At 48.4% G+C, this 20,992-nt stretch overlaps 2 protein-coding genes across 2 annotated transcripts in view; one reads left to right on the plus strand and one right to left on the minus strand.

Annotated features, from left to right (window-relative positions):
* The window catches only part of rnf123 (ring finger protein 123), a 93,617-nt gene that overhangs the window by 17,759 nt on the left and 54,866 nt on the right, over nt 1–20,992 (minus strand). The window contains exon 36 of the mRNA XM_008295946.1: nt 3,516–3,751. Within this exon, the coding sequence (XP_008294168.1) occupies nt 3,516–3,751 (236 nt within the window). The remainder of the gene's footprint in view (nt 1–3,515; nt 3,752–20,992) is intronic.
* Nucleotides 9,174–10,715, plus strand: amigo3 (adhesion molecule with Ig-like domain 3). The gene has a single exon (XM_008295939.1). It carries the CDS (start codon nt 9,192–9,194, stop codon nt 10,713–10,715), a length of 1,524 nt encoding a protein of 507 aa, XP_008294161.1. The 5' UTR covers nt 9,174–9,191.

Below are 20,992 nucleotides of genomic sequence, written 5' to 3' on the forward strand. Positions count from 1 at the left end.
GATTGATCACAGATTACTGTCCGATTGATCACAGATTACTGTCTGATTGATCACAGATTACTGTCTGATTGATCACACATTGATCACAGATTACTGTCTGACTGATTTGGGTTTGAACGTCTCGATTCGTGAGAAGTTACAGAAGCATGACATCTGCCAGTGTGAACTGGATTAACCCAGAAGACAAACAGACTCTGATGTCTGTAACTGACGGGAACATTTCAGAAACGCTTCTAAAAATGCTGCAGTGCTACGATCACACCAACTGATCATCTGAGGGTTGAATCACCCTCAGAGATATGAAGAAAAGCCTGTATATTGAGTTTGCTAAGTGCACGCTGGGAACAGTGTGAAGTGTCTTAATCAGATCAGAACAGAACATGGGCGGCTGGCACAGATCCAGCTTTGATAATGAACCTGAGAGATCATCATCCTCGGCAGGAAAACCTCCTTCACACTCTGAGAAGGTCGCTCAGCCCAGCGCTCACAGGATTCATCTCTAACCCTAACCCTTCCAGCAGAACTGGACATGAAAGGCTGCAGCTCTGCCTGTTTAACAGAGAGATGAACAGCATCATATCACAGTTCAGAGTCTGGATCAAGCTGGAATGACAGAAGTTCTCTGATGTTGGACGTGGCGCTGCGTGGCAGCTCAGTCTGGTCGCCACTTTGTTTACTGTCATGTCTTCTTGTATGAAATCAGTTCAGTATGACCTCCTCGGAAACACACCAATCCCACACTGACGCCACACGAGGTAGTCATGGAAACTGCTGCGTTGCTGCAGCGACCAGGCCACCTCCTGTGGTAACACCTCAGCTTCTGCTGCAGCTGTATGTCAAACAGCACAACAGAGCAACATCACACAGTGTCATCAGTCACAACACAACACTGCTGTTTCCAGGTGAATCCAGGTACACCGAGCTGCAGCGTCACCTCTCTGTTTCAGCTGCTACAGGTAGCCTGTTCCTCCACAAACAACGGGTTCATCCTGGAAGGCTGCTGGTGAAAGTAGCACCTGAAGATGCTGAGAGCAGATCAGCCAACTGATCACCAGAACACCTGGACAACCTGAACCTGCAGCCACCAGTTGGATGTGAGCATCTCTGTCTCAGGCAACCTGCAACTGACACACAGAAGTGAAACAGAGGAAGGAATCTGCTCCATCACGTTCTCACTGAGAAGAGACTCCATGAGGCCACAGAGTCCTTCAGATTCAGCAGAATCAAAGTAAATCTCTGCAGCAGCAAAGGAAGGCACCATGAAGTCTGACAGCAGCAGACTGAGGCTGTGATGGATTCCACTGCAGCCCCGAACAAAATGAAAGTGAACTCCAAATCACATTAAGAACATAATGGGCCAGTTTCCAAAGCACACAGAGAAGCAAACCTCCAGCTGATTCACTCTGAGAGCAAGAAGCTGATCTGTGAGCTCTGACACACCACCAGATCCAAAAGGTTCTGACATTAGAACTATAACTGTCAGGTTCTGTGCTCAGAGATTCAGCCAGACAGTTTTCAACTGACACACACGAGTCTCCACAAATGTCCAGATTAAAGTGAAGACTGAACAGACGGAGGTGGTTTGAGTGAAACCTGCATTAAAGATCACTCACATTCTCCTTGTGCTCCAGACTCCAACGCTGGTCAGCTCACTGAAGATGCAGCTTTAAGGAAACTCCCTCCAGGATGAAGACTTTCAGAAGCTCTGTCTGCAGAGCTGATGTCTCCACAGATAAACTGGTGTTAAAACCCAACGAGTCTGGACTCACTGAGGGTCATGTGGAGTCAGAAGGTTCAGAGACTGTTTCTGATGTTTCTGAGTTCTACCTGTGCAGCAGTAACAGTCAGCAGAGTCCAGATGGTTCTGGACCATCAGTGATGATCAAGCTTCATGTGGAGGATCGTCATGGTGACCAGAGGAGGGTCTGTGGTTACCATGGTTACCACCTAGAGACCAGTTTAACAGGGGAAGAACCGGAGGAGGAGGTCAGGAGCTGCTGCTGGTTCCTTCAACATCCTCCAGACTGAACTCAGAGTTCTGCTGAAACGTCCTGAGAACGTTCAAGCAGCTGAACTGAACACAATCATCTCCGTCCTCCTCCAGATCCATCTCCCTGTGACTTCTTCTCCAACACTGAAGTCCAGGTGAGGTTTCTGTGGACTCAGTGTAGGAGGTTCACATCAGGTGGAGCCGACAGAACGGTAGAAGGTTAGGGAGGAGCTCTGGCAGCAGAGCAGCAGGACACACATGGAGGCTGATTTCAACCAGAAACATCATGTCTACACGCGACCTGGACGATGGACTTCTGATGCATGAGACCTGCTGCAGTGGTTTAATCTGTGACCCTGTGCTGATGAAGGCCGGGTCAGGCTGAACCTCAGTCACTTGAGGTTTGAAGCCAAAGAAGACGAATAAGAAGCACTTCAGATACGCGGCGTCTCCATGAACAGAGTCTGCGGTCAGCTCGGGTTATGAAACCGTGGACTGGACTGAAGAGCAGCTTTCAGGTCACACACTCCAGCTGGAACCAGCCTCTACAAACACGAGTCAGTCTGGAGACTGTTGGGAAGAAATGCAGGTTTTTACTTGGTCTATTAGCGTCTGCAGGTTTTTATTACAACGTGTTTTCCTTCCTGCTCCGTCCATCCATCATCCAGGTCTGTTCCTGTTTATATGCTGCAGGTTGTGCACTGACGGCTTCAGGTTTCATTCACAGCCTGATTCATGCAGCATTTTACTTGTTGCCTTTATTCTGTCGTACTTTCAGATTCATGGAGCGATAGAAAAAGATATCAGTGCAGCCCTTTGCTTCTAATCTGTCAGCAAAAATAAACAAGACTTTGAAAGATGATCTACTAAATGTTCACATTTGTGCTCTGCACGTCTATGCAAGCTGTTAAAATACGATTTCATAAGTGTGATGCGTTCAGGCGTCTCAGCAGGTAGATCCTGCAGCAGATCCTCAGTCTGAGTCACATCAACACAGAACTGTCCCAAATCCTCCACAAGTCATCGGAGCAGCATGAAGGCTGTGGCGACATCAGAGGATGCAGCAGTTGTCAGATGAGCTTCACGTGTTCAGTCCTCCAGATTCACAGCTCCTGTCACAGCACCAGTTTAAAACAGGAGGAGAATCGATGAGGCAGAAACAGAAGCTGCTTTCAGCTCGTCCACTCGCCCACCATGCAGTGAATCAGTCACCTGCTCCATCGCTGCTTTAAACGTCTTCACTGTAAACTACAAACTGTCACGAGGCAGCGAGTCTTTGAGAAGCTGCACATCGATCCGCTCAGACCAGCACTGCAGCATCAGAAGGAGGAGGAGATGTTTGTGGTGAACAGAGCTGCAGAGACGTCAGTCTGTCAGGACTTCTGTCTGTGTACGTTCAGGATGCTGCAGTAAACACTTCACCTGCTGTTGAGTTTCCAGAACACACACTGAAGCGTTCTGCTGCTTAAACCTGTGCAGCAGCTAAACCACCTGAGTTCACTGGACAGGCTTCGATTCTACTCACATGCGTGCAGCGAGAAGTGTTTTCGCTCTGACGAGTTTCCAGCTGCAGAGATGGGAGGAGCCACGGACGAACCCAAAGACCCAACAGCTGGACGGGCGCCGACAGCGGCAGAAGAACCAGAAGAACTGGAGGAACCGGAGGAACCAGAGGAATCTCCTGCCTCCCCCAGAAGGTGCTGGATGGAGTGAAGCTGGAAACAGGGGTCGGACAGCAGGACGGAGGCAGCACGAGAAACCCTGAGAGGAGAAAGAAGAATCATGTTACACTGCACGGTTCCTACAAAACCAACCTCATCAGCCACCAGACACCAGACAGACCTCTGAAGGCACCACTCCAGGGTTCGGGTGATCACAGCCAGTGAGTAGCACCAAACCACGGCTGTCCTTATGTATCTGCAGTGAATATTAAAAACTTAAATGGTCCTTCTCAAAATATTCAAACTATGACGTTGTGCAGAAACATGAGACGTGAACATGAGCTTTATTAATGACCCAACAAAGTCCAAACCAGAAGAAGCAAAGACTTCCCAGAACTACAGAAAGACGGGCAGCAGATGTGAGTCCTGAGACTCTCTGCGTGACGGAGATGTGCTGTAAAGAACACGTGATGCTATATTTCTGATGGAGTCTCTTCATGGCTGTGGCGTCTGTTCTTAGAAGAACAGTTTCAGAACTTTTTCAGGTGAACCCGTTTCAGAAGGATGCTCAGGAGCCGGCCTGTCTGTCCATCACTCATAAAACTCCTCCTCTGCTCTTCCTGCGGCGCCACTCAAGCCAACCTCTGCATCAATCTTTCATAGTGAGGGTTTCCACCACAGCCCACTCGCTCTCTGCTTCCTCTCATTATGACTAACGGGAATCCCTCCTCTGTCTCATACCAACACCTCCTCTGGGAGCTGCTCATCCTCACTGGACTAAAGTACATCTACATCGTTTCCATGTTCCTTCTGCTGCTCAGCAGCTTGTTCTGACTGATCATCGTCAGTGTTCTGCACAGAATGAACCAGAGGAACCGACTCGTGTCATTCCTTTGACCTTCCACTGCAGCAGCACTGACGTTCACGTCCAGAAGCTCCTGTGACGGACGTCACTGAAGTTGTATGAACAGAAATGAAGGCGAAGAAGAACTTTGTGAGTGACTGCGCTTCAACTGGAAAATGTCACCGACTGCGTTCATCGTGTTTCCTCTTTAATTATCAGGCAGCAAAAGGCCAAAGCGTTCAGACTGAACGAGAGAGAAAAGAACATTTACCGCTGATCCCAGCAGCTGCTGCTTGGTGCTGAAGCTTCATCAAACACCAACACAGAAAATCTGAGGAACATTCACCAATCAGACCTTCTTTCTTCCTGATCGATTTGTTTCAGTTCTTGCAGTTTTTTCTCTCTGACGTGTCCTGATGATGAACCATTCACTTCACTGATCGGTTGGTTCATACAACTGACAGAGAAGCTGCTAGAATCAGGATCACTTATTGATTAGTGTGTGTGTGTGTGTGTGTGTGTTTCATCCCCTCAACCTCACATCAGGATGGAACAAACTGTGACCAAAACATAAACACAATCCAACACACAAACTACACACAGACCAATAACACAGCATGCAGACACACACACACACACACACACACACACCAACATCACTCTTCCGTAGAAATATTGAGGTTCGACTAAAATATAAATGACAGAGGTTCAAACTGGGGTTCGGGGCCCCTGTGAGGCTCCACAGTTTGACTGAACATCTTCTGTTTGTGTGACCAGGTGATAAACTCACCTGGTTTCAGGTAAATGTGACATCACACCTCTGTCCAGACTAATGATTGGTCTCTGAGCTGCTGTACCAACTGATGGAGACTAGTGAGGCGTTCAGGGAACATCTGGAAACTACAGCGTCTACTGGTGCCTGTGAGGCGTTCAGGTATTTCTTTCTTCTTTCCCTGTCTTTCGGGTTCCCATGCAGCTCTTGGTCAGAGGACGAGTCTAAATCATGTGAAACAGGGATGAGATGCTTCCTTCCTTCGTTCAGCCTGAGCTGCACAGAGTTTCTATAAACCAGCAGCATCGCCGTGGACTAAAAACACGTAGGTGGAGATAAAGAGTCATGAAACAACCAGTCTCATCTGTAGCTAACGTCTGCTGCTGAAGACTCAAAGGTCACAGAAAGGTCAGAAGCAATAATCATGCAAACGAGGCCTTTCACACGTTTATACAAATGAGGGGAACTGGAGCGACTGAGACCTGCCTGCTGCTGTTCCTGCTCTGTGGCGACGATGTTCGACCTTCAGAACAAACAGAAATATGATCTGAACAAACACATGATGGTGAATCTGTCACAGCAAAGAAGACGACGAAGGAGGTGAAGGTCTGAAGCCGGCAGAGAGGAGACCAACCAAAACTACAAATGGTTAAATATCTACAGGACGTGGAGACGATGGTTCAGTTCTGGTAACGTCTGTAATGTACAGAACAGAAGCCATGAAGGAGGTAGTCCTCTCCTCTCTGGTCTCCATGGTTCTGACTGAGTTCTGCTGACAGCAGACGTCTCTGAGTTCTGTCTTCTCCTTCATGTGGTTCTGGTTCCTCAGAGCTGCAGGACTTGATGCTGAAACATGAACCTCAGTGAAGGAGCAGGAGACAGAAACATGGTGTTAGAGGGTTCCAGGGTTTTTCCTTCAGTCATGAAGCTCATGGCTGAAGACAGTCAGGAGAGGCAGCTGAACAATGTTTGCTTTTGGATGAAATTACATTCAGACGTCAGATGAAAACAAACAATGAGCTGATCACTGAAGGACGCAGCAGCTGATGTTTGCTGTGAGCTCACAGAGAACACAAGCACGGATCAGAACTAACATGTTCTCCAGGTCCAGGTCTGCAGAGGAATCAAAGACACGGAGAAAAGAGCAGTCAGAACAGTCTGAGCAAAAACCTGGTCTGAGCTGATCTTGGTCCACATTAGTTGGTAATGTGACGGGTTTACTGGTCCAGTCTGAAACCAGTCTAACACTGGGCCAACCCCAGTCCAAGAGCAGCCCTAAACTAGTCTAACACTGGGCCGACCCAGTCCAAAAGCAGTTCCTAAACCAGTCTAAACCAGATCAAAATCCATCCTATCGCTAGTCTAACTCCAGTCTAAAAAGAAGTCTAAACCTAGTTTAAAACCAATCCTAAACCAGTCTAAACTGGTTGAAAATCCAGCCAAACACTAATCTAACTCCAGTCTAAAACCAGTTTAACATCTCCCAGTTAAATGTGGACGTTACCATGGAACCGTCCAGAACAGCATCCTTCACCGGCTACGTTAACGATCAATAATCCATTCAGAGTTTATTTTCCACATGCCGATCAAACTGCTATTAACCACTGACCTAAATGTTCACTGCACTGATGTTAATAATTATTCTATTAATTACAGTTAATTATTCAATCATTTAAAAATATATTAGCTGAAAAAGCAGAAGGTCATGATGTCAGTAAACGTATCGTAGACCAGCTGCAGTACCGGGTTGTTCCACCAAGGGGAGCCTCTCACTGTTTAATCCTGTGGGGACCAGAGGAGGCGTCTACAGACTACAGCTCCTGGTGGCAGCAGAGAGCATTGTGGGAGTTTAGCAGTAACAGGACCATGACAGAGACTCTGAGGAGGTTCAGGACCTCCAAGCAGAGCTCATGATGGAAACTAAAGGGTTGTATTATAATAAAGGGGTTATAATAAATGTGTCCCTGGTTAAAGATGTCCTCATTAGCCAGCAAAGAAACAATCACCAGTCTTCATTCACTGTAATCATTAAACGACTGTCGACAAGTCCGACTACAGTGAAGAACCCGAACCCTGAATCTGCATCCTCAAACCCTAACCCTGTCTCTAACTCTTAATGTGTGCGCCACCATAGCATCGTTAGCCTCAGGTAGCTAACTGGACCAGACAGACGGGTTTAACAGCTTGATGCTGCAGCATGACTCCAAACATCTCCTTATTCTAGCTTCCTCCTGGTTCTGACCCTGTAGAACCAGGACCTCCTCCTCCTGGTTCTGAACCTGTAGAACCACAACCTTCCTCTTGGTTCTGATCCTGTAGAACCAGAAGCTCCACCTGGTTCTGACCCTGTAGAACCAGAACCAGTTAGTCATCAGCATTCTAAAGTGTAGACTGAATGAGTGAATCTAATGTGAAGCTCAGGCGCTGGTGAACGACCAGGTTTGATTTCAGACTGAATGTGCTGAAGCTCAGACTGCAGACGTAGAATAGAAAAGAATAGAATAGAACAGAACAGATAGAATAGAATAGAACAGATAGAATAGAATAGAATAGAATAGAATAGAATAGAACATAGAATAGAATAGATAGAACAGAATAGAATAGAATAGAATAGAATAGAATAGAATAGAATAGAATAGAATAGAATGCTTTTATATGTAGGACGTACAACGCGGTGTGAAGTGAGCGCTACACACGACCAGTTAGATTTACATCAAACAGCAGCAGCTTCTCTCCTGTGGCAGCGTCTCAGATAGTACGAGAGAGAGCTGAGCTGAACACAACAAAGAGTGAAGCAGAAATAGAAGCAGCAGAGAGGAGGGTCGCTGGGCGGAGGATGCTGAGGGGGAGGAGGTTCATCCAGAGACGGAGAGGTGGAGCTGCACACAGCAGAGCAGCAGCTCAGAGCTGCACACAGCAGAGCAGCAGCAGCATCTCTGTGCTGCTCCTCGTCTTCCACCAAACAGCAGAGCAGCTGCACATCATCCAGAGCTCGACCCGAGTGGACGGCTGCTGACAGAATCTGAGCTCAGCTGGGATTCAGAAGAAGAGAAAGAGATGCTGCACGAGATGAAAGTCCTCCGTCAGCCGAGGAGACACAGAGCGAAGACGGAAACTTGACCATTTGTTTGCAGAAACGGAAGTTGACTGTGGACCTACTAATTAACACGACTGCTGATTAACTGTCAGCGGTACAGAGCAGCAGGTCGGAGGACGTGGAGGCAGAAGGTGAGAGGGTCTGCTGGGTTCTGTTCCTCAGGCTGTTCTCCTATAGAACCACTTCTTTTACTCCACTTGTGCAAACAGCCGGATGACTCTGAAAGTGTTGTTTCACACACTTTTTTCCTTCATTATTTTGCAACCTGAATATTTCCGTCCTGACCTTTCCTGGCTGTGTGTGAGGCTGAGCAGCTGCTTCCTACTGAAGGACAGGACTTGTTTACTGCAGCACACCTGGACAGGCTTTAACTCCGGCACCTCTCCCCTCTTGTTTCCTGTTCAGATGGCAGCTGTGCTGGCAGGTGGATGCAGACGCAGCCGCCTCATTCCACATTAACCGGGTCAGACCACATAAACCATCAGAGCGGCGCTGGAAGCATAAACGAACGGAGCGATCATGCATCACAGTGACAGTATGTTTGTGCCCTGCAGCCTAAACACAACTAATCAGATGAGGCTTCTGTCCTGAACGATGGCAGACTCAGAGTGAAGGATCCAAACATTTACACCTGTGGAGGAACAGAAGCAGAGAAGAAATGCAGAGAAGCTGCAGGAGGAAGGCTGCTGCATCATGTGAGACGGAGCACAGAGATTGAAGGATGTGAACAAAGTGCTGACTGACAGTAAGAACGAGTTGGGATCATGCTGCATGCTGGAGACTCTCTGCAGGGCATCGCGGCGCCGTTGTGGTGTCATGTTGTTGTGATGTTAGTGTGTCTGTGGCTGAGCCCCGTCTGGGCCGACAGCTGCCCGCCACAGGCCGGATGCTTGTGCGCCGCCGACATCCTCAGCTGCACCGCCCTGGGCCTGCAGCAGGTACCGGCAGAAATGCCCATCTTCGCCGTCACTCTGGATCTCAGCCACAACCGGATGGTGCAGCTGGAGGCCGGCAGCTTCACTGGACTGAATCGGCTGGAGACGCTACGCTTAGCGCACAACCAGCTGAACACCATCCGCTCGGGGGCGTTCAGGAACTCCTCCGGGACTCTGCTGCGGCACCTGGACCTGTCGTCCAATCAGCTGCGTGTTCTGGAGCAGCACTACTTCCAGGAGCTGCCCGGATTGGAGGAGCTGCTGCTGTTCAACAACCGGATCGTGCACGTGGAGAGCAGAGCTCTTGCCGGGCTGACAAACCTCCGCAAGGCCTACCTCAGTCACAACCGCCTCACCGACTTCCCCTTCTTCTCCATCCAGAAGCACAGCCATCCTCACCTGTCCACACTGGATCTGTCGTCCAACCGCCTGCCCAAGCTGCCCCTGGAGGACATCTCCAACCTGCCCCTAGCGGTGCAGGAGGGCCTGTACCTGCACAACAACTCCCTGGTGTGTGAGTGCTCCATGTATGGCCTGTTCAGGTTCTGGGAGCAGAGGGGCTTCAACTCTGTCAAGTTCTTCCAGCAGGAGCACATCTGTCTGGTTTACGGACTGCAGAGAGGAACTTTGCGCTTCTTCCAGTCTGGGCGCTACTTTGAAAAATGCAACCTGACGGCGCTGAAGGAGCCCCTGAAGGAGCAGCAGAGCAGCGTGTCCGTGAAGGCGGGGAAGGCGTTGCTGCTGCACTGCGTCACCTCGCTGTCCGGCCGCAGCGTCACCTTCCTCTGGGTGGCGCCTAACTGGGAGTACGTGGTGCCGCCGGGGAACAACGGATCTCTGAAGATGTTCGCCAACGGCAGCCTGGAGATCGTGGCGGCGCGCGAGCAGGACTCTGGGATCTACTGGTGCATGGCCCTGGACCAGCAGCGGCAGCAGAACGAGACCTGGGAGGTGAACGTGACCGTGGTGCTGCATCACGACGGCGACGGCCATGAGCCTTTCAACACCGGATTCACCACCCTGCTGGGCTGCGTGGTGAGCCTAGTGCTGGTCCTCATGTACCTGTACCTGACGCCCTGCCACTGCCCCCCTTGCCCCAAGGCCCACCCCCCGGCCGCCGCCACATCGACGCCGGGGAACGAGGCTGGGCCGGGCAGTGCCCAGTCCTCCATCCTCACCCCAACTCCGCCAGCAACTACCGAGGGCCCGGGCCGCAAGGTCAGTACCAACAAACATGTGGTCTTTCTGGAGCCAATCAGCGAGCAGCAGAATGGCAGACTGAGGGTGGGGCAGGGGTCGGGGCTAACAGTGTCCAGTTTACTGATCGGTGCCGAGCAGCAGCCGCGACTCCACCGAGCCACTGAGACGGACTCCATCATGTCCGTCGTCTCAGACACGCCCATCATGTTGCCATAGCAACAGACTCAGACTGTCACTACACCCCCCACCCCCCACCTCCACCCCCCACCTCCACCCCCCACCTCCACCCCCAGCACTGACCTGAGCAGAACAGTAACCAGCTTCACTCGAACTCATCTGTCCAAGTGCAATTCTAAGATGTTCAATAATGTTAACCAAATGAGTTATTGTTTGCGCAGGTCTGAACACTGACCCAAGAACCACCACTGTGACGGGACTCAGACTGACGGGGCGGGGCTGGGGGTGGGGCCGGGCCAGGGCCAGTTAAACCAGTTAAACTCATCTAAAGGACCAAGACCTCAGCATGAACTGATCCCTTTAATATTGTACCTTTAATAAACATTAGCTCCAGATGCCTTCTCTCGTAAACATATTGGTTCTTACAAGGTTCTTCAGAAAGCTCTCTGGTTCTTCAATCACCAACTGAAGAGCATCTGTATTTAGAGGATGGTTCTTCATTATGTGGTTCTTTATAGGTTCTTCATGTCTATTCTTTGGTTTAGCAGCAGGTTAGAGCATGAAATCAGAGCTGCAGCTAAACAGTTTTATTCTGGATGAATCATTTGTTCTAGAAAACATCAGAAATCAGAGAAATGTTCATCCCGAACTGCCATCTTAGAACATGTTATTCTCTGTGACCAATGGTACAGAATCCAAAATATTAAATGTGTTCTACTGGAAGGAACCAAGAAATTCTTACTTAAATCTAATCCTGTTGTCAGAACAGAAACAGGTGGGTCCACAAAGAACTGTTTGGAACTGGGTTCCTTAAAGGTCCTGGTTGTATAAAGCACCAAAGGGAACTGTTTTGGATGGTTCTTTGAGCTATCCAAATAACCTGTTCTCTAATGGATTTCTTGCTAAAGGTTCTTTGTGGAACTACAAACAATTGTTCAGAACTTCAGAAGCTCTTTAGTTCTTGAAACGAGTGAAAAAACCTTTTCTGGCAGGGGATGGTTCTTCACATCCTATGTGGTTCTTTAACAGGTAAAAAACAACCAGACTTCTCTTGTTGGTTCTTGAGGTGTCCTCTAGGTTGAAGTCCAGCTGCTCTTTACGAAATCTCTGAAGTAAACACGGTTCTTCTATGGCATCACTGTGAAAAGACTTATTGGTTCCAGTTAGCGCCTTTATTTCTCTGAGTGTTCTGGTCTCGATGTCGATAGAACAGATCTTTTGTAGCTATTCTTTCTGTTGATTCGAGTGTCGTTCTGTCACCATGTGAGGCGTTCTACACAAGAAAAGCTTTCAGCGAGTAAAAATAGCAGCTGTTTTAAAGGAACCTCCTGCTGGAGCTCAGTCATCATCCGTCAGAGCAGGAGGAGCAGAAACAACAATAGAGAGACGGATAAATAAATAAAACACCTCCCAAGCAGCAGCTGAAATTATTCATGCTGCCAAGAAGAGAGTTCGCTCGGAGGAACTTTCTGTAAAAGTTTGATCAATGGCCACAGAGAGAAGGTTTGTTTGGTGGGTCTGCAGCGTGACGGACGGACAGACGGACGGCCAGGTTTCTGTTTATTGTCTTCACTGTATTCACTGCACTCACTGTCTGTTAATAAACTGTATCTGACCGTCTTCTGCCTTCTTCTTGTGTCACTGCTCATGTTGGTGCACAACACTGGAGTGAAGCGTGCATGGATGTGTGCAGCCACAGTCTTTGCATTTTCAGCCTCCACTGGATGAACAGAGCACAAACAATGAGCTCAGCTTGTCCCCACACATTCTACACCAGCAGCTCGAGTCTGAACGACCGACACGTCACGCCAACATCACAGGAAGCAGCTGTTGCAAAGCAAAGGCCGACAACACCAACAAAGCACACCTATGCTGTTGCTGCATCACAGTAAATATTCTGAGGAAGCTGCCACAACACAGACACATGGTCAGCTCCAGCAGCCTGGTCCACTGGTCTACTGGTGAACATCAACATGTCCAGAACTCAGCTATCAGAGGTCTCACGAGAGCAGGAACATCATTTTATGTCCTCGTATTCCTCCAGCTTTGATTTTCTTTATTCAGTGTGTCACTGTGGATCAGTCCTTTAGCCCGTCCCCATGTTTCACTAAAGTCCTGCAGCTCTGTGGAACCAGAACCACATGAAGGAGGAGACAGAACTCGGAGACGTCTTCTGTCAGCAGAACTCAGAACCATGGAGACCAGAGAGAAGAGGAATACCTCTTCCATGGCTTCTGTTCTGAGTGTTATAGATGTTACAGCACTGAACCATCATCTCCACATCCTGTTTACTAATCCAGTAGGTCGGATTCTCCTCTCAGTCTCTGTGAGGAAGGTTCTGGTGCTACAGGGTCAGAACCAGGACGAGGAAGGTTCTGGTTCGACAGGACTAGAATCAGGAGGACGAAGGTTCTGGTTCTACAGGGTCAGAACCAGGAGGAGGAAGGCTCTGGTTCTAAAGGGTCAGAACCATGAGGAAGGTTCTGCTTCTACAGGATCAGAACCAGGAGGAGGAAGGTTCTGGTGCTACAGGGTCAGAACCAAGAGGAAGGTTCTGCTTCTACAGGATCAGAATCAGGAGGAGGAAGGTTCTGCTTCTACAGGGTCAGAACCAGGAGGAGGAAGGTTCGGGTGATCCTGGTGGATCTTTTGGGTCAGTGTTCGGGTTATCCTGGTGGATCTTCTGGGTTGGGGTTAGGGTGATCCTGGTGGATCTTCTGGGTTGGGGTTAGGGTGATCCTGGTGGATCTTCTGGGTTATGGTGATCCTGGTGGATCTTCTGGGTCAGGGTTCGGGTGATCCTGGTGGATCTTCTGTGTCAGGGTGATCCTGGTGGATCTTCTGGGTTAGGGTTAGGGTGATCCTGGTGGATCTTGTGATGGAACCACTCATGTCTTTGTTGTCGTTCTGTTTCTGCTGACCAATGCTGTGGTTGGAGGTGTTTGTTTTAAAGGTAGCAGGACTCCAGCCTGTCGCTGTGTTTTGTTCTTCATGATGTTTTTGGGCTGTTGTTGTAGATCAGTGGAGCAGGGACAGGAAGCTTTTAGAGGGCAGACGGGTCAGAACCAAGCCATGGCCACTGTTCTGTGGGTTGGTTCTGAACCACAGTCTGGAGTGAGATCAGCTGAATGGGGTTTATCATGAACTGCTAGCATGCTAGCTGTCCCAGAATAGCGTCTACTGGTGACTGTGAGGCGTTCAGGGAGCATCAGTAAACTGCAGCAGCTGTAGCTCAGCAGATGTTCAGGGAGAGTTCTGGTTGAGTTTAACTCATGTTCAGCCTCCAGGAGATTCTGTGTTCAGCTGCAGATGTGAGCATCAGAAGGAAGAAGCTCAACAAAAGTGAAGCAGAACTGAGTGAGCTCTGTGATGTCAACACAAATCCGAACAGCTCTGATTTGTCCATGATGCTGGAGCTGTGAGCAGCCTCAGACTGAACGAACACGTCCGACCAGATCAGCTTCACTGGAAAACATTGACGCTAATTAACGTCGTCTTCATGTGAAGTTCACGTTGTTTTATGTTGTTTCCTTTTTTCAAATGTCACAAAACAATACACGAAGAAAACATTTAGAAATTCTGATTAATTTGTGAAAAAAAGAAAAAAAACAAGAAAGTATAAACTATATTAAAACATTTGTATTTGAACAGTTAATTTTTCTGAATGTACAAACATTTCACGAGTGTTTACAGATATTCAGAACGTAACTAAATGTGCATGTCAGTGCTCCACAGTGACCTGTGAGTTCTGTTGACACCGGGCCAGCACATACTGAAACCGTATCAATCTGCCTTCAGCAGCTTCACGCCGTGATTCTCATCCAGCCGATCAACCCGAACCCTATCAGCCGATGTGCAGCCAGACATGACTGCTGATCCTCATGCAGGTCCGATACGGAGCCATTATTCTGCAGCGCCACACGATCGAAAGAGCTGAAACCACAACGACTGGAAAGAGCTGCAGCTTAGAAACAGCATCCAGGAAACGCTCAGAGTCACATCAGAACCGCACATGGAACACGTAGACCCAGAGACGTCCACCACTTCAGGTCATCATCAGAACAAATATCCACCAGAGAACATCTGTCTGGTTTAGTTTCCTTCATTCTGTTAAAACCAATCAGTCCTCAGAACATCTGGTTCTGTATCTGCAGAACCTTTATCTACTGACCAGAGTTCCACCTTCAGACTGTGAATGTTCCAGAGGTCCAGGTTCTTGAAGTCCACAGAGGAGGGTCCAGATTGATCACCTTAATGGACTTTTTCCATCATTTCTGAGCCTCAGAACTTCATCAGAACAGCAGATAGACACATGACATTTAGGAGGAAGAACACATCTGGGTTCTGGTAGAAACTGACACCAGATCAGTTCTACATCCATCCAGGTGTCTCAGTCTGAACACTGGACCTGGTTCTGTTCATGTCCTCTGTCAGCAGCTGGTAGCATCAGTATTATGGGATGGATCATGGTGGTACCAGTTTAATGTCTATGACACAGAGTCACAGAAGCAATCATTGGTACCCTGGATGTGGTTCTGGTTCTGATCAGTCACCAGAGGAAACTTTACAAAGTGCATTCTGGGTAAACTTTCCAGGCTCATACCAGCATGTGTGATGGTGGTTGGTCAGAACCAGTTCTAGACGATGGAAGGACCTTTTTTTTTTTTTTTTAACCTCCAGAACCTACCAGAACCATCCTTATTTTTAATCATTTGATTGACTTTGTCTCTTCAGACTCTGGTCCTGGTGTTCAGAGATCATCCATGATTAAACTCATGGTCTCTGGTTCTGTTGTGTTCAGACTCCCATCAGCTGGACTGAGAGCCAAAGGATGTGATGCGGTTCCACAGAATGCAGGAGATCTTCCATCGGCCTCCTCCAGAGCAGTCAACATGTGACTGGAGCTCCTAAACACAAACACTGAGCTCAGAGAGAAACAATTCTTCTGCTGTCAGTCGTCAGGTTAAACCAGTAACAGACTGATGTGGGTGGACTCTGGTCTCTGTGGTCCCTCTGGGTCCCTGTGGTTCCTGTGGGTCTGTTGGGAACTAGCTGGTTGACTTTGCTAGAAGAACAGTGAACGGTCACTTTAAACTCTGCTGAGTCTAACAGCTGTTCAGTCAGATGTTTGTAACTACAGCATCATCCAGTCTAGTGGAGCCTGAAGAAGAGCAAAGACACAACCGTGACCAGAAGAAGGGGAACGACGACTCTGGTTCTACTGACTCAGTCCTGAAGATGTCTTCATTTTCCGAAGCTTCTCAACAGGCTGCTGAGCTGCTTCACTCTGGAACTGCAGGTTGTGTCTGACGAGATGTCGTCGGTCTGACTGTCACTCTGAGTCGATTCCTGGTCCTCCGATCAGGCGACGGTTTCCTCATCTTCCACTTTCAATGTTTCAACACGGTCATGGATTCTGGACCTGGTCGACTTCAGGACTTCTGGAAATCTGTGCTCGGACTTTTCACCGTTGCTCTTCGTCCTCTCTAGTCTTCACTACAATCAGACAACACCCGGCTTCCCCACGTCACAGCCACACTGAAGGTCCAGAAGCTGTTTGTGGAGCCGAAGTGCTCGACTCGCTGGACACGAGCTTCTTTTCACCCTCTGAACCCTGAAACCTGCCAGAAGCTTTGAAGGCCACGTTTATCAGCCAGGACCTGGACACACACAAGAACCCATCACATTGTACATGTCACACCAGTCCTGGAGCCCCTGTCCAACATGTCAGGAAGAGTCATCACATCCTGGTTCTGATCCTGTAGGACCAGAACCTTCCTCCTCCTGGTTCTGACACTGTAGGACCAGAACCGTGCACCTCTGAACATCTGTAACAACGTGGACGGAGACATGGTGAACACATGGTGGGCGACCAGGAGCCCCGTAGTGGCAGAAGTGCAGAAATACAGGCATCCATGATTCTTCCCACGAGGACCCCGTGACAGCTGTGATGGACAGTTCATGACCACACTCGGTAAAGAGGAGGAACGGGTGAAGAAATCCTGGAAACACCTACTGGACAGATACGTTAAGGCAAAGAAGAGCAGCAAAGGGCGAAGTGGAGACCCAGGGGGACGCCAGACCGTCCCCAGGATTTAAGAGAGTTGAGCTGGAACTCAACTTTTATCAAGCTCAGGGAAGCTGAGTCCAGACCAGATGAGTCTGTCGATCATTACGTCAGAACAGGAAACAAAGTGCTGACAACAGACCTGCAGCCAGTGTTTCCTCAGACAGACTGAAACTGGATCAGCACATAAATGCAGAATGGCTCACACTCACTTCTCTTTATTCTGGTCCCATGGTTCTGAGTCCTGCTGACAGAAGACGTCTGAGTTCTGTCTCCTCCTTCATGTGGTTCTGGTTCCTCAGAGCTGCAGGACTTGATGCTGGAACATGAACCAGTGAAGGAGCAGGAGACAGAACCTAAAAACAAGCAGAAACGCCTGTTTGTTGTTCAGAGGGTTCATTGATTAACAGCTAAGAAATATTATTCCCATTCTGAAGCATAAAACGGATCAATGAGGGTTTAACCGGTTTAGCTGGTGCTGAAATAAAAGCTGGTAAAAAAGAGTGAATGTTTTCACACCAAACAGGATTCTGTCACATTTAAATGGTTTTCATGAATCGTTGTTCAGGCGTCTGTGGACAGTGGTCAGACACACGAAACCCTAAAACCAACTGGTTAGACCAGTTAGTAACTAACCCTAACCAACTGGTCTGTCCAGGTAGTAACTAACCCTAACCCTAACTAACTGGTGAGCTCTGGTTGTGTTGACAGATGCTTGTTACCGTTTATGTCACAAACTGTTGAATTGGATCCAGTCATTCCTTTAAACCGGCTTCACTGTCGTCTGAACGAACCTCTGATCTGAGCTACTGCACACCAGAACCAGAACCTTCCTCCTCCTGGTTCTGAACGAACCTCTGATCTGAGCTACTGCACACCAGAACCAGAATCAGAACCTTCCTCCTCCTGGTTAGGGTTACAGGCTCAGAGTCTCAGCCTCCTGATGGTGAGATGATGGTGGAGATGGAGCTTCTCCTGGCGGCTTTTATTTGCTCTGTGGTTTCATGAATGTTTGATGAGATGTGTTTTAGCAGAGAGCAGCAGCACCGACGGGGATTCCTCCTAATGGAGGATGGACCCGTTCATTCAGCTTCAGTCGAGCTCCAAGAAAATCAACAGAATCATGTTCTGATGATCTGTTAGTGTCAGAACGTTAGGACACATCCACAACAGCCATCCATCATCTCTACACCTTCATCCTCTGTAGGGCGTGGGGGGGCGGAGTCTATCCCAGCTGACCTGGACAGGTAACCAGTCCATCACAGAGACCCACATTGACATCTACAGACAGTTCGAGTCACCAGGTAACCTCAGCGTGTCTTTGGAGGGAGGAAGCCGGAGAACCTCCACAGAACCCAGCAGGAGGGTTCGGGCTCCATGGAGGCTCCCATAGAAAGACTCAAACCAGGACCTTGTAGCTGTGAGGCCACCATTTTATATGTTTAAAAAATGAATGGTCAGAAATCCAAGTTAACAGCTGCATTAAAACTCTGAACGTCAAAAACCCGCCAGCAGGACTGAAAGTCGTCCTCCTGATATGACTCCATCCATCAGCCACACAGCCAGACAGCTGCTCATCTGGGACCTGCACAAATCCTCCATCATCAACATCTCTTTATTCTACATGTAGCCTGTAAAAATCTGGATCCTGTAAAACCAGAACCTTCATCCTCCTGGTTCTGGTTCTGTAGAACCAGAACCTTCATCCTCCTGGTTCTGATCCTCCACCACTGACTCAGCTGAGACCAACAGGAAACATCCAGAGAGCTTCAGGTGAACTGCAGCCAGTGTTTCCTCAGAGAGACTGAAGGAGAATCCATCCTACTGGATCTATGAATAGATGCAGCATGGATCAGAACCAGAGACCAGAGGAGTCAGTTGGTGGAGATACATTCAGCTGATGATGGAACATCTTTCTACTGATGGTGGAACATCTTTCTACTGATGGTGGAACATCTTTCTACTGATGGTGGAACATCTTTCTACAGCTGATGGTGGAACATCTTTCTACATCTGATGGTGGAACATCTTTCTACATCTGATGGTGGAACATCTTTCTACANCTGATGGTGGAACATCTTTCTACATCTGATGGTGGAACATCTTTCTACTGCTGATCTAATGGGACATTCACTGGAGTTCAGTGACTGTAAGGGGTTTCTAAAAAAATATGTTGTCAAAGTCAGGACAGAAGGAGTTACAAGTCTGATCAATAAAACAAGTCAATAAATAATCTTCTGTGACTTGTGCAGCAAATCACATCAGAGTCAAGCGGTGAATAAATGAAGTAACGAAGCAGCACTAATGAGAGCTGCCTTCATCTCTTTAGCATGTTAGCTTGTTTGCTGGCTCCATCTGTGCAGCGCTGCAGAGCCAAGTGACGCGATGCCAAACTGCTCCTCACGTCTAATTCGGTCCATCATGACGTCCATGTGCGTTCTACAGCAGCACAGCAGGATTTCAGGGTTCTTGCAGAACAGATACAGTAAACTAGAAACGCTGGCTGCAGACTGCAACAGCTCCAATTATGAAAACAGACATGACCCAAAATGTGGCCCAGAGACACTGTTAGGGTTAGAACATTGTGAGAACATTACCGTTTATTCACAAGAGAGACAACCATTCATCCGTTCATCAGGTCGACTCATTTCTAAATAAAGTCTGAATTCTGCAGATTCTTCAATGTGAATATTTTCTGGTTCCTTTACTCCTCTGTGACGGGAGACGACCCTTAAACAGCCGATGGATTCACCAAAACATCGTCCACGTTTCAAATCATTTTAGTTTCAGCCTGATTATGGTCACAGTCACATATATGACCAACAACACGGTGAAACTACGATAATTCCAGTGAAGACATCCAACATTTGTTGTTTTTAGGTTCCTGAAACAAACTATTGACGGATTCACAGCTTTTTTAATGAGCTTTCAGACTCAGTTCAGCGTCTCGTCCTCGGCGTCGGTGTTGCTGTCGTCTTACATCATGTCTGACATCAAACGCCTTCCCAGTCCGACGGATAGCGTCTGAACACATCAAACAGAGAACAGGAGGTCCCGTCAAAGCGTCCTGAACATGAGAGAACGCTCAGATCAGCGCTGAAGCATCAAAGCCTTCCAGCTTTCATGCTCGTCATGTTTCAGCTCTGAGCCGGTTGGTGGTCCACTTCCACCGGCAGCAGCTCCGGACTCCAGTCTGGACCCTGCTGATGTTCAAACATCAGTCACATGACCCACAGAAAACCATCCGGGTATCAGAAGGTTCGGGAGTCGGACCGACTCTGAGCCAGAACCAGCACCGGGTTCAATACAAAGGAGGAATGGTTACTTTAAGCAACCCTAACTAAGGCTAACTAAGGCTAACTAAGCCTAGCTAAGGCTAACTAAGCTTAACTAAGGCTAACTAAGGCTAACTAAGCCTAGCTAAGGCTAACTAAGCTTAACTAAGGCTAACTAAGCCTAACTAAGGCTAACTAAGGCTAGCTAAGCCTTTAACTAACTAACAGGATGAATGTTTCTGTCCTTGACCAGATAAGGTGTTTATCTTATTACCAGATAAGAACAGAACTGAGGAACCAACAGGTCACTGCATGGACCAGGCTCCCAGAGTGACTGGTTACCTGGTTAACTAGCTACTGGTTAAGCCAAACAATCACAGGGACCCCTGGATGCCCTTTTGCCTGCCTGTTCCCAAGAGCCCTTGATTGTTAGTTACTGCTAGTTATTGCTAGTTAATTCTGTTTAATGTTAGTTATTGCTAGTTAATTCTGGTTAATGTCAGTTATTGCTAGTTAATTATGTTTCATGTTAGTTATTGCTAGTTAACGACAGCAGCGTTTGTTATGCTAACTGATGCTAGTTATGAATAGTTCATGTTGGTTACCAGCAGGAGGCAGATGATCACCTGTTTCTCTCTTTCCCTCTGACTCCTCCTCATCCTCCATCTTCAACAATCTGCCTCAGGTTCTTCCAGCCCACCTCTACTCTTTACTCCAACCCTGAACCTCTGAAGCTCCTCCACCCGTCCTCCTCTTCCTCCTCCACTCGTCCTCCTCTTCCTCCTCCACCCGTCCTCCTCTTCCTCCTCCACCCGTCCTCCTCTTCCTCCTCCACCCGTCCTCCTCTTCCTCCTCCACCCGTCCTCCTCTTCCTCCTCCACCTGTCCTCCTCTTCCTTCTCCATGTGTCCTCCTCTTCCTCCTCCACCTGTCCTCCTCTTCCTTCTCCATGTGTCCTCCTCTTCCTCCTCCACC

This window comes from Stegastes partitus, unplaced genomic scaffold (assembly GCF_000690725.1).
Source record: "Stegastes partitus isolate 25-593 unplaced genomic scaffold, Stegastes_partitus-1.0.2 Scaffold1089, whole genome shotgun sequence".
NCBI lineage: Eukaryota > Metazoa > Chordata > Actinopteri > Pomacentridae > Stegastes > Stegastes partitus.